The sequence below is a fragment of the Myxocyprinus asiaticus genome, chromosome 23, assembly GCF_019703515.2.
Source record: "Myxocyprinus asiaticus isolate MX2 ecotype Aquarium Trade chromosome 23, UBuf_Myxa_2, whole genome shotgun sequence".
Classification (NCBI taxonomy): domain Eukaryota; kingdom Metazoa; phylum Chordata; class Actinopteri; order Cypriniformes; family Catostomidae; genus Myxocyprinus; species Myxocyprinus asiaticus.
This window is the reverse complement of record NC_059366.1, coordinates 22834690-22847816: the sequence shown is the minus strand read 5'-3', so window position 1 is coordinate 22847816 and position 13127 is coordinate 22834690. Positions and strand designations below refer to the sequence as shown.

The 13127-nt window shown below is 38.5% G+C and overlaps 1 protein-coding gene across 4 annotated transcripts in view; it reads right to left on the bottom strand.

Moving 5' to 3' along the window:
* Positions 1-2009: 2009 nt before the first annotated feature.
* Positions 2010-13127, bottom strand: part of LOC127414193 (bifunctional heparan sulfate N-deacetylase/N-sulfotransferase 2-like) — a 238230-nt gene continuing 227112 nt past the window's right edge. For all 4 annotated transcript variants that reach the window (XM_051652018.1, XM_051652017.1, XM_051652016.1 and 1 more), the window contains 9 exons: positions 11777-11905; positions 11261-11443; positions 11003-11099; positions 8533-8656; positions 7679-7853; positions 6255-6425; positions 5787-5896; positions 5601-5703; positions 2010-3086 (listed from right to left, as the gene is read on the bottom strand). In XM_051652018.1, the coding sequence (XP_051507978.1) occupies positions 2961-3086; positions 5601-5703; positions 5787-5896; positions 6255-6425; positions 7679-7853; positions 8533-8656; positions 11003-11099; positions 11261-11443; positions 11777-11905 (1218 nt within the window). In that variant the 3' untranslated portion in view covers positions 2010-2960. The remainder of the gene's footprint in view (positions 3087-5600; positions 5704-5786; positions 5897-6254; positions 6426-7678; positions 7854-8532; positions 8657-11002; positions 11100-11260; positions 11444-11776; positions 11906-13127) is intronic.

The following is a 13127-nucleotide window of genomic DNA, read 5'->3' as shown; positions in this document are numbered from 1 at the left end:
GGCCTGTCTCACATCCATGGAGACCTTAGTGGAAAAACAATCAATCATATAACATTCATAATGAAGCATTTAGATCAAAAGAACAGAATTTCAAAAAGCATCTTACGTTAAAATCACTTAAACAAGCCTTAAGCGTCTCAAACCATAAATGTGACATAAGAGGACACTGGACTCTCTAAAAAGGATATTTATATTAAGAGTCATAATTTGCATTGTCTTGACAGTGACAGAGCATGTATAGTAAGTGAATTTGGACAGTAGTGGGTCTTTGTCTCTACTCATACTAAATATTCAAGAATGATATACGCACATTCAGTAGAGGTACAGTATTTAACTCTTATGTGGCCAACGCCTAGTCAACAGCCCATAAAGTTTAACAGCTTGTGTTGTTAATCAATAGTAGAGTGGAAATGTTCAAGGTGCACTGAGTGTGTATGCGTGTGAGTCTGAAGGAAGTTAGAAAAATAGGGCTGAAATTGCTTACAACAACTTTAGTAAGACAAAGAGTTCAAGCCATTACCAAATCTCTTCAAGTACGTAGCGCCACTATGTGGAGAAAAAAGGCATGACAACTAAATATTATTCAAGTAGCTACCAAGAGGCCATGCTTACAAACTGTTGCATTCAAAAATTAAATATTGTATATGCAGTCCTTTAGCCCATAACAGGTGTATATCATCCTCTTCATACATTTAGTGTAACAACATATTACAACTTTTTTTACTGACATTTTAGGTCTTCTTTTACCAAAGCTTCCACAGGAAGTTCATTATACAGTAGTGTGATCTGTGGTGAGAGAAATGTGGTTTGCTTGAGTGGCAAGCGACTGTCATTGAGCCTGAGCTACTAGGTGTACCAAAATTTTGTCTGCACTAATTCTATATTTAAAAAGCTGCTCTTTTTGGAGAGTTTGCACATTTGGTAAAGATGTGATTTTTAGTCAAGTATCAGTCCTAAATACAGTACTTGAATGGGGTAAGACTAAATGCTTTAAAGCTATTGGCTAAGCTCACATTTGAACAACATACATCAGATCAGATCAGCAATGAAATTAACAACAATGGTTTTTATATTTATATTTAGTATATTACTGAAATGTAATCTGGTACACACAATTACACACTTAAGTTTAAATTAATAATCAGTAGCATATTATTTTATATTACACTTTTCTGATTACTTTTGGATTACTTATTGCATGTTTTAAAGCAAATCTAATACTAAGTGAATTAAAGGGATGGTTCACCCAAAAATGAAAATTTGCTCATCATTCACTCACCCTTATGCCATCCCAGATGTGTATGACTTCGTTCTGCAGAGCACAAATGAAGATTTTTAGAAGAACATTAATATTTCAGTTCTGTATGTTCATTCAATGCAAGTGAATGGTGACCAAAAATTTGAAGCTCCAAAAAGCACAAAGGCTGCATGAAAGTAATCCATACAATGCATACGATTCCATTTTGCCATTTCAGTCTCTTGGCACGATCAGGATTTGAAGCTTAATTACACGTCCGACGCATGCGCAGAACGCTATATGGCACTAGGAAGTGTAATGAGCTTGTATTCATGATCGTCAAGGAGACTGCCAATGTCAAGATTTATAGTAAAAAAGGAGTTATATATTTGGTCTGTTCTAATCCAAAATCGATTAGATAGCTTCAGAAGATATGGATTTAACCACTGGAGTCTTATGATTACATTTATGCTGCCTTTATTTGCTTTTGGGGGCTTCAAAGTTCTGCTTACCATTCACTTGCATTGTGAGGACCTACAGATTGGAGATATTCTTCTAAATATCTTCATTTGTGTTCTGCAGAAGAAAGTCATACACATCTGGGATGGCATGAGTGTGAGTAAATGATGAGAGATTTTACATTTTTTGGTGAACTATTGCTTTAACTACCAAATTATACTCCTTCCTTTAAACATAAGTGAAATAAAAAAAACTATTTATTATTTGTAAGTCAAGGCTCAGAATCAGATAAAAACACACAATGAATCACACAAACATTTCCAACCTCTCCAAGTTTATTAGAGATAATACAGTGTTGGGAGTTTTTCAAATACTTTTAGTAAAAAAGTACTGCAGCTTCTTGTTATGTAGGACAGACCACAAATTGAAACACAGCCCTTCTCCTCTCCCTCATTTACAGCTCCTGACATACAACACATCTACCACAACAACTTCCATGCATCTGTGTGTGTAGTGTAGAGGAAAGTGCATGGTTAGGATAAATAGAGGGATTACAACCAGATAAGACACTTGATAAAAACTATTGTCTGAAATACAGTGGGAGACAGACATGTACACAACTCCATATTCCCTCAATTGCATGTACTTTCTTACTGTTTGGTTTCTGATCCAACTTTGTGCGTTTGTGTGTGCGTGCATGTGGAGAAGAGAGGGGCTTAAGATTTGGGATCCTACTCAAACAGAGCTCAGTCTGTACACAAACGCTGTCAGGATGAACTGAGGTCTATTCAGTCACAATCCCACCCACCCAGACCCAAAATATACAATGCTTTTAAATGTACAATGTTTTACAATCATTCTTCTGACGAGATGAGCAAGGCTAAACCGTGTGTGTTTTGAGAATTAGTGTGTATTAACACACTTAAAGTCACCAGTTAATTCATGTTTGTCCAGACCTGTAGTGCGTTCTGGGCCTGATAGGCAGACCTTCCATTAAGAGAAGAGGAGGAAGGCAAGGAAGCACATTTCCCAATGCCTTCAACATCTCAGAGAGAACGTGCGAGCACCTTGGCAGCAGGGAAAGGCTCATGTTTGCAGTCCACTCAAAGTCACAGTCATAACCGCACTCCATCCCATCACTGCTACTAGAGTTTTGAACAGAGTGGCATAGGAGTGTTGAATTGTGAGTCTCTCCCTCGGTTCCTCTGCAATGAGTGGACACTGTTTTTTAGAGGTTCTTATACTGGAGATGGACAAAGTCCTCTCAACTCCAGCTGCTGCTCTGGAGCTCTTCTCGGAGCCAGGAGGGTAATGCCAGGCCTTGCCGATTTAGCAGCCGTAACAGTTCAAGGTTATGCTCCTGGTAGTACTCCGTCAGGAAGGCACGTGTCTGAGAAAAACACAAATATTTAGCCATGCTAAAAATCACAATACAGTAACAGCTTTCTACCTAACTACTGCAGGGTTGCTGCAGAGTTTTTAAAATCAAATTTAAGACTTTTAAAGACCATTATCAAGACCTGAACAAATAAAATAAATACTGTATCCCCATACCAAAATAAACCAACACCATCTCAAAATAAATCATGTATCACAGACTCTTACTTAAACAGGCAGGGGCACACATTCAACATGGCCTTAACAATGCTTATCAGTAAAACAGGGTAGGCTATATGCAAGTTTAAAATACTCAAGACATGTTTTTCACATATATCACATTAAAATTGGTTTATATACCATTACATAAATAGATACAAATTAGAGGTCGACTGATATTGGATTGTGCTGATTCAATAATGTGTTGAAAGAAAGCCAGTTAATCTGCCAAACGTTTTTTTTTTTTTTTAATTGGTAGCCTATATTAAATGTTCTTAGTCTTTCCTTCCTGTGATGGGGAGGGCCAGACAGAGGCTACAAGAGTCCAAATGTAATTAAATTCCAGATGCACTTTATGGTTGGGGGGGCAGATTAGATTAATGGCATGGAACTTTTAACTTTAAAGGCACTTTACCTTTGAAATACACCGGGGACTCTTTTTTAGAAATGTTTACACTTCACTGCTTCCAGCTGCTCATTCAAACATATAATTTATATAAAATGTATACTCCTACAATAATCTACAATGTATTACAATATAAACAATTAAAAGTAAACATTGTCATATTTCATCATCACTACATCATCATCATCAACAGCTGATCTTTAGTGAAAGTTTGTCCGATATGGCTTAATGATTGTGAACTGCTCTGCAACAGCTGGAAACACTCACAAGCCCCGCGTGTGTGGAGAAAATACAACAGCACGTTTTATTTTATCCCCTTTCCTCCCAATTTGGAATGCCCAATTCCCACTACTTAGTAGGTCCTCATGGTTGCGCGTCATTCACCTCAATCCGGGTGGTGGAGGACAGGTCTCAGTTGCCTCCGCTTCTGAGACCGTCAATCCACACATCTTATCACATGGCTCGCTGTGCATGACACCGCGGAGGCTCCCAGCATGTGGAGGCTCATGCTACAATCCGCGATCCACGCACAACTTACCACGCGCCCCATTGAGAGCAAGAACCACTTATCGCGACCACGAGGAAGTTACCCCGTGTGACTCTACCCTCCCTAGCAACTGTGCCAATTTGGTTGCTTAGGAGACCTGGCTGGAATCACTCAGCACGCCCTGGATTCAAACTCGTGACTCCAGGGGTGGTAGTCAGCGCAGTGCATGCATTTATTTAATTAAATCATATTCTTTTGAAGTTTGATAATCACATTAGGTCATATCACGATTCCTGTCTTTCCGCCCCCAAATTTAAGACATCTTTAAATAAAAATTAAGACTTTTTATGACCTTACATTTTGGAAAACTGAATTTAAGATATTTTAAGACTTTTTAAAGAAAAAGTCAAATTCATCTTTGTTCCTAAGCACATCACTGGCGAGTCACATATCTGTAACCAGGGTTGGGAGGGTTACTTTTGAAATGTATTCCACTTCAGATTACAGAATACATGCTGTAAAATGTAATTTGTAACGTATTCTGTTAGATTACTCAAGGTCAGTAACGTATTCTAAATACTTTGGATTACTTCTTCAGCACTGGTAGATTTTTTCACTTGTTTTGACTATAAAAACTCTGCCAGTACAGCAAGACAAAATACACGTTAAAAATACATTCTCTGAAATACCTAAATATCTTATGCAGTGTTGTTTCTAAAACAAGATAAATCAAACTGATCTTGTTTTAAGGATTTGTAGATATTTTTACAGGAAAACAAAACAAAAATTATCATCAAGAATATGATTTTTGCCCTAATATCAAAGGTCTTACTAGAAAAAAAGAAATTATGATCCAGCGTGAATTTTCTTGATAATAAAATATGATCGTGTCTGGTAACGTGCATGTAAAATGGTTAGAAATAGCATTTTAGCTTAGCGTAAAGCTGACAATTTACACCAGGTTTATTTCTATTTCTTCTGCTCCAAATGTACTTCAAACTTACTTCTCTGTCTGCTCGTATGAATGTGACACATCATAAGAAAGTGTTTCACCGCTGTTCAAATGCACTTTGGATCGCATCATTTATATGTATAAATGTTTTCCATCTGAAAGGACTAAATATTAAATGAAACAAATGACAATAAAATGCAAAGTAATCTCTTCAGTAATCAAAATACTTTTTGAATGTAACTTTATTCTAATTATCAATGATTTAAATTGTAACTGTAGTGGAATACAGTTACTTATATTTTGTATTTTAAATACATAATCCCATTACATGTATTCCGTTACTTCCCAACCCTGTCTGTAACAATGTGTCCTTGCCACTGGGATCATTCAGAGCGCAGAGAGATAGAGTGAGTAAGTTATAAGTTATATGAGGGTCGGTAGAAGAGATGAGACTGTCGTTTACCTCAGGGGCCATTTCTGGATATTTCCTTCCTTTACTTTTGCCCAGACACTTTGGACGCCCACCTTCCAACCTCTGACACCAGAATCCCTTACCCTCATCAAAGCTGTAATCCATAACAGTAAACATTTTTAGATTATTCTCACTTTAAGCATATGCAAAAGTTCATAAAATCACAACAGGACTTACACAAGGGCTTGGGTGTAGTTAAAGATGGGTGTGACCCCCAGGAACCGCTGGATGCCGTCCATCACCAGGGCTGGATTTGATCGGAGCAGGGTGCCGTCTACAATATGGAGCTAATGTGGGGGTGTTAAACACAGAGAGTGCTCAGCATGTCTTATAAGGATTGATGTGCAAATCTATTTCAACTCTAGACACATTTCTCAGCTCATTACGTTCATCTGTCACCACAATTAAAACAAACAGCATACAACCAATTATGCTGGATTTTATATTACTATAAAATTGTCTAGTCTGTTAGATCTACACTCAGTGTTTTGGTTAAGCATATGATGGTACTGTATACTGTTGTTGACAAAAGCAAAAATCACCAAAAAGTGCTTTAAATAAAATAAAAAATAACCAAGATTTGTTAAATATGCCATAAGCCCAAATGGGAGAAATAAGTTAATCATAAGAAGACATCTGTAGTACCTGTCTGGCCTGGTAGTGCAGGAGCCAGCTCTCCAGGTGTGTGGCGTAAGTTCCAGGTTTAAGGCTGCGGTTCTGAAGAGTCAACAGCTCTTTAGATGCAGAGGGACCTGCTGTTATCACCTCATGGAAGGTGTAGTTTATAGCAGCAGGGTCCTGGTGTGCTCGCTGATGCTAAGAAGAAACACAAAGAATGCATCTAAACCAGGGGGTTTTCAAAGTGTTAAACAGTAAGCCCCCTCTCTTACAAAATTTACAAGACTGCAACCCCCCAAGATGACCCCTCCCCCACCCCCACATATTTTATTTATTTATTGCAGATAATATATGTATATAAATACAATAATGTCATATAGGCCTATACAATATCCAAGTAAATAATAAATCTTATGCCATAATGTGTGTGTGTATATATATATATATATATATATATATATATATATATACACACACACACACACACGTACATACACACACGTGCATACACACACACACTGTATATTGTCATATTTAAGGTGTTGGATCAATTCACCGATAATGATCAATAACCTTAAATTCAGTCTGACATGCTATAAATATTTTTATTAATCATATGAAACCATATTTTGCATAATGTTTAATGAAAAATAAATGTTTGTCCTTATGACAATTAGATTACTTGACTGTTTTTTTTTTTTTGCCTATAATTGTGAAAAACTCACATTACATGAGCTAGTCTCCGTCTCTATGTGAAACTGCACTTGTCACAGACACATGAATACAGATCGACCCGATATCATGTTGAACTCATAATAATGGACACGTCGGGATTTTGTTGCACATACTTATGGATTTTCTATGTATGTGCTGCTACATGAGTTCTCCGATATATTGTTTCTCCCTCGACATAACACATCTATAGAAGCAGAATATTTGTTTGAATGAACCAAGTCAGAGCAGTGTGGCTTTAAAATAGATTTGCGAGAAAACGGAACACGTTTTGAGCATGCACACGCACTCTCTAAACGAGAGCAGGGAGATTTCATAAGAGTAGCAGCGCACGCACAGGAAATCCGCGTGCGAGTGGAGAGATTCGTACTTGCACAACCGGTACATGGATGCGCGCTCAACATTTAACAGTATAACGCAATAGATCTATGGTCTATTAGCTGGAATATGGTCTGTAAAGCTATTATTTTCATTTTTCTTCAAAATACATTTTTATTATGTTTATTTATCTTTTGATTTTACTTGGTGAATTTATAATCATACTCTGCACCTCCCCTGACATGCTAAGGCGCCCCCCACAGTTTGAAAACTGTAGATCTAAACTATCCATGTCTTTTATGGTGAAAGACACAAAACAAGGGTGGAAGTAGATTCATGGTTACCAAACAAAGGTGTTTAAAAAAAGAGAGGAAGAAAGAGAGAAAGCTGTGGTAGTGTACCTGATACCAAGAGTAGGCTCTGTCGGCTGGGTTGATGAGCACTGCTATGATCTTGGCTCTGGGCAGTAAGGCTGCAGCCCTCTTTGGAGCCACAACTGTGTCAAAGTAGTTAGCACTTTTCTCAAACATGAAGTCTGTGCTGACGTTCGAGGGAAAGGGAAAGAAGTCCATGTACCTACAGGAGATCAGGATATTTAGTAACAAAACAACTATGTTGCAAGGGGTAAGAATGACTCAAATAAGGAGTGGCCTTGTCCTGTGTCCAGGTAATAGCTCTATAAAGGTGTCTTTACACAGCAGAGTTAAGCCTGCTCTGAGCCTGCTCACAATTCTGTGTAAAGATGCAAAAGCAAGACTAAATTAAGCCTGCTCTGTCCCACCCCAGCCCAAAGTATCAAAGGCAGTTCTGATGCTGCTTAAATTCTGTGTAAATGAAATGCAGCATCAGAGCAGCCTTTAATTTTGTTGTTGTTATGATACAGCATTTCATAATTTAGTTTCATATTCAAAAGTACGACTTCATATTTTCATTTATTTCATATTTCTATATTCATAATTTTATATTTAAAACATTAATCTCATTACATTATTTATGCAGTTGTTACTGCTGTGTAAATGCATTTATGCCTGCTCTGAGCAGCATTAAATGGTCTGTGTAAATGCACCTACGTAAATGCCACTTTCTGTGCCACGTTTGCAGTGTAAAGATGGCTTAAGAATTCAATATGAAACCGAGACAGAATAATTGATATAATAAGGTGGAGTGGTGATAAAAATGTATGATTGATGGTTCATGTCTCTTACATTGGTTAAGTGTGAAAAAAACGTGTCTGCATAAGTGGGCTATAAATTACCAGTCAATGCCGTTGTGGTAATTAGGTCCATTAAAGAACTGGATCTCCTCAAATGTGATGGGGCTGGGGAAGTTGCTGGTGATGGCGGGGTGGAGGGTGAGAAAGGAGTGCAATGCTGTGGTACCTGCAGTCAGAAACAAAACAACAATACTGTATTAAATGCAAGGTTGTGTCCAAATGCCTCTAAGGTTGTTATTTCTTGACAAAGACACTTAACTGTGTTAACTTCAGCAAGCTTCTAAATGGTGAAAAAATACAAAATACATTATCAGTGTTCAGGCAGGTTGTGCCAGCCCAAACTCGTGTCACTGATTGAACCAATGTTGTTATGTTAGGCCCAGTCAGGCTACTCGAAAAAACAGACCTCAGCAGCAGTCACCAAATAGCAGTCCCTTTCACGCTCCCCATGCATTGCTCTAACCCCCATATAGTATCTTTCCTATGTATGTATATACATTGGTGGCCAAAAGTTTGGAATAATGTACAGATTTTGTTGTTTTGGAAGGATATTGGTACTTTAATTCACCAAAGTGACATTCAACTGATCACAAAGTATAGTCAGGACATTACTGATTTAAAAACAGCACCATCACTATTTGAAAAAAGTCATTTTTGATCAAATCTAGACAGGCCCCATTTCCAGCAGCCATCACTCCAACACCTTATCCTTGAGTAATCATGCTAAATTGCTCATTTCGTACTAGAAAATCACTTGCCATTATATCAAACACAGTTGAAAGCTATTTTGTTCATTAAATGAATCTTAACATTGTGTTTGTGTTTGTTTTTGAGTTGCCACAGTATGCAATAGACTGGCATGTCTTACGGCCAATAGTAGGTCAAAAATGGCAAAAAAGAAACGGCTTTCTCTAGAAACTCATCAGTCAATCATTGTTTTGAGGAATGAAGGCTATACAATGCTTGAAATTGCCAAAAGAAACTGATGATTTCATACAAAGGTGTACACTACAGTCTTCAAAGACAAAGGACAACTGGCTCTAACAAGGACAGAAAGAGATGTGGAAGGCCAGATGTACAACTAAACAAGAGGATAAGCACATCAGAGTCTCTAGTTTGAGAAATAGACGCCTCACATGTCCTCAGCTGACAGCTTCATTGAATTCTACCTGCTCAACTCCAGTTTCATGTACAACAGTACAGAGAAGACTGAGAAGTGCAGGCCTTATGGGAAGAATTGCAAAGAAAAAGCCACTTTTGAAACGGAAAACAAAAATAAAAGGTTAGAGTGGGCAAAGTAACACAGACATTGAACAACAGATAATTGGAAAAGAGTGCTTTTGTGGGATCAGCTAGACTGTAAGGTGCGTGAGAAGTGCCCGACAAGACAGCCACATCTATGGCAAGTGCTACAGGAAGCGTGGGGTGAAATGTCACCTGAGTATCTGGACAAACTGACAGCTAGAATGTCAAGGATCTGCAAAGCTGTCATTGCTGCACATGTAGGATTTTTTGATGAGAACTCTTTGAAGTAGTTTAAGTAGTTCTGAACATTATTTTCAAATTGTAATAGTAATTTTTCACATTTATTTATTTATTTTTTTTGGATGCCCTTTTCTCCTCAATTTGGAATGCCCAATTCCCACTACTTAGTAGGTCCTCGTGGTGGCGCGGTAACTCACCTCAATCCGGGTGGCGGAGGACAAGTCTCAGTTGCCTCCGCCTTCTGAGAGTCAATTTGCGCACTTTCCACCTGCCCCATTGAGAGCGAGAACCACTAATCGTGACCATGAGGAGGTTACCCCATGTGACTCTACCCTTCCTAGCAACCGGGCCAATTTGGTTGCTTAGGAGACCTGGGTGGAGTCACTCAGCATACCCTGGATTCGAACTTGTGACTCCAGGGGTGGTAGTCAGTGTCAATACTCGCTGAGCTACTCAAGCCCAATTTTTCACGTTATTAATGTCCTGACTATACATTGTGATCAGCTGAATGCCACTTTGGTGAATAAAAGTACCAATTTCTTTCCATAAGAGCAAAATCTGTCCATTATTCCAAACGTTTGGCTGCCAGTGTGTATATACATACATACATAAGGTAGAAGATCCCCCATAGTCCACTACTTTGGTTGTCTTTGGGCCACAATGTCCTCATTCTTGCCCAGTTATAAAGAGACTTTTAGACTGTTAATTTATAATTTCTTATTTTTTTCTTATTTTACAAAGTAAGCTACTATTGCAGCCAACTTGGGAATTTATAATAATTCCCAAAAATGTGCATTTCTTACACATTGCCAGTAGTCAGAATAGCTACGATATAATGCAAGTTATAATTGTCCAGACCTCTGGTGGCATGGAAATGTCGAGACCAGACCTCTTAATTTAATTGAGTACCCCTGGACTACAGTATAAATTAATTTGGTGTTGCTAATGGCGCAGAAATTACACACTTCACCTTTAAATCTGAGACTGGAAATACGGGGAAGAGGTAAAACTAATACAGTTGTCTTGCCTGTTTTCTGTGGGCCAATGACCAGAAATTTGGGCAGTCTATCACAGGTCTTCTCCTTGGACCAGATGTCTTTATGTCTCTTGTCATGACAGGGGTTCTGAATGTGTTACAAAATAAAACGAGATAATGAGTGACACCGGTCTCCAATCCCTGTACACAACCGAAGACTGAAAATATAAAGAAAATATCTTCTCATTTTCTGTACAACATTCTACATGGTAATAAGTTACTCTTAAATCGATTGTAATCTTCCTTCACCTGCCATAGGGGGTCCATCTCCTCTGGAAAGATCTGGAAGTATTTCTCAGCCAGTTCCAAAGGGGGAAGAGTTTGTAGCCTTAGGTTGGTCCAGCATTGAACAAACTTCACCAGAGACTCAAAAGTGTAGAGTCCGAGTCTGTCATTTCCATAGTTAGACAGGTGTGTCATAAAGATGCTGATCTGTGGGCGGGAACAACATTACTTACTCTTAAATTCAGTTTTATTCTTTAAAAAGAAGCTGTGGAAACATCTATTTGAGTCATTATGAAGATAAACATGTGGTTTATGTTTTCAGCTACTGAATTACCAAACACTACATGCGATAGCCCTGAACACAAACAAAAGCAGACAGCACAAGGGCAGACTCCATCACCACTCAGAGCTGTGGGACATGTAAACAAACACAGACACAAAGAAAAATATACCCACTCACATTTGCTAAATACACACATGCGAGCACATACGCAGAGGGACAAAAACAGCACAAATGCAATGCAGCTTGTTTCTACTAACAGGGTTAAGAAGAACGGTGAGGAAGAGTTCTCCTCCACGGATGCTTTTGTCCAGCTCGCGCGAGCCTCCAGGGTACTCATTATAGAAGATGGTGTGAGTAAAAAGGCCACATGTCTGCCTGGGCAACACCTGCAGACAGAGGAATGTTAGAGACCGGTACAGGTAGCACTCAATTCAGCTTCAGACATTAGATCGACATACACCGTCTGAATGGCCAAGTCATTTCATCTGATGATGACAGTGGGCTCAATTTGTGCTCAGACTAGAGGTCTTCAACCCGACCAGAGTCCGACAGGACCAGAAAAACCACCAGCTTTTGGGCCGGGTTCAGGTCATTTTTTCCAAGTATGACTTCGGGTTTGGGTCGGGTTTGTAATTGATGAAAAAATAAACAGGCATACCTAACTCGCAGACACGCGCGAACAGACGTGTTAGGGGCCGTTCACATCGAATGTGTTTTTGTGTGCTTCTGCTCTGTTTTTCCACTGTTTTCCCATGTAAACATGCTGGACAGACGTCTTTGACCGCATCTCGCCTAGCCATGTTAAAACAGTTTTACAGTTACAATACTGTTACGAATAATGCCTACGATTCTTACATAAAATACAGTCTATATGCAGCAATACTTGTTTGGAGAAGAAATTTAAAAACAAAGAGAGCGATTTCAGGTTCAGGCTTAAAATCTGATGGTACCTTTCGGGCCAGGTAGGGTTGGGTCACACGGTGTCATGTACGTGCCGGGTTTCATTTTAAGACCCGTTCAGACCTCTAGCTTAGACTACATTAACAGTATTAACATTACTCAGATTAAAACAATGAAAAGGGCAGGAGCTTAAAAATACCTCAGCAAATTAATTAATTGACATTTTCCAATACATTAGGGGCTCTATTTTGGTGAGTGCGCAAAGCGCAACGCTACGTGTAATTTTCATGCCAGTGCAAGTGGGTATGGGTGGTAGGTTTTGCGCTATCTGTGGGTGTATGCTCGCAAACTGTGGGTATACTGTATTTTAATGAAGTGGCGCAAAGCACAATTTGCTTTTTTCCTGAGAAAAAGGTTGAAAACCACTTCTTAACTCAGCGCCAAGTCTAAATTCAGTTTCTGCATTTGCATTTTGGAGATTCCAACAGCAGGTGGTAATAAAAGTTAATGTCCAAACTCTCCCATTTTATGATTTTTTTTTTATTTATTTTTTTTTTACAAGATTTGTGTTAAACTATCTATAGGTCGTGGTTTATTTTTCAGTTATTATTATTATTTTTATTATTTTTAAATTTAAAATAGTTTTATGATCTAATTTGCAATGGTATTTTTCCACCTTTTGTCGTAGAGTGATTTTTCAGTCACTGC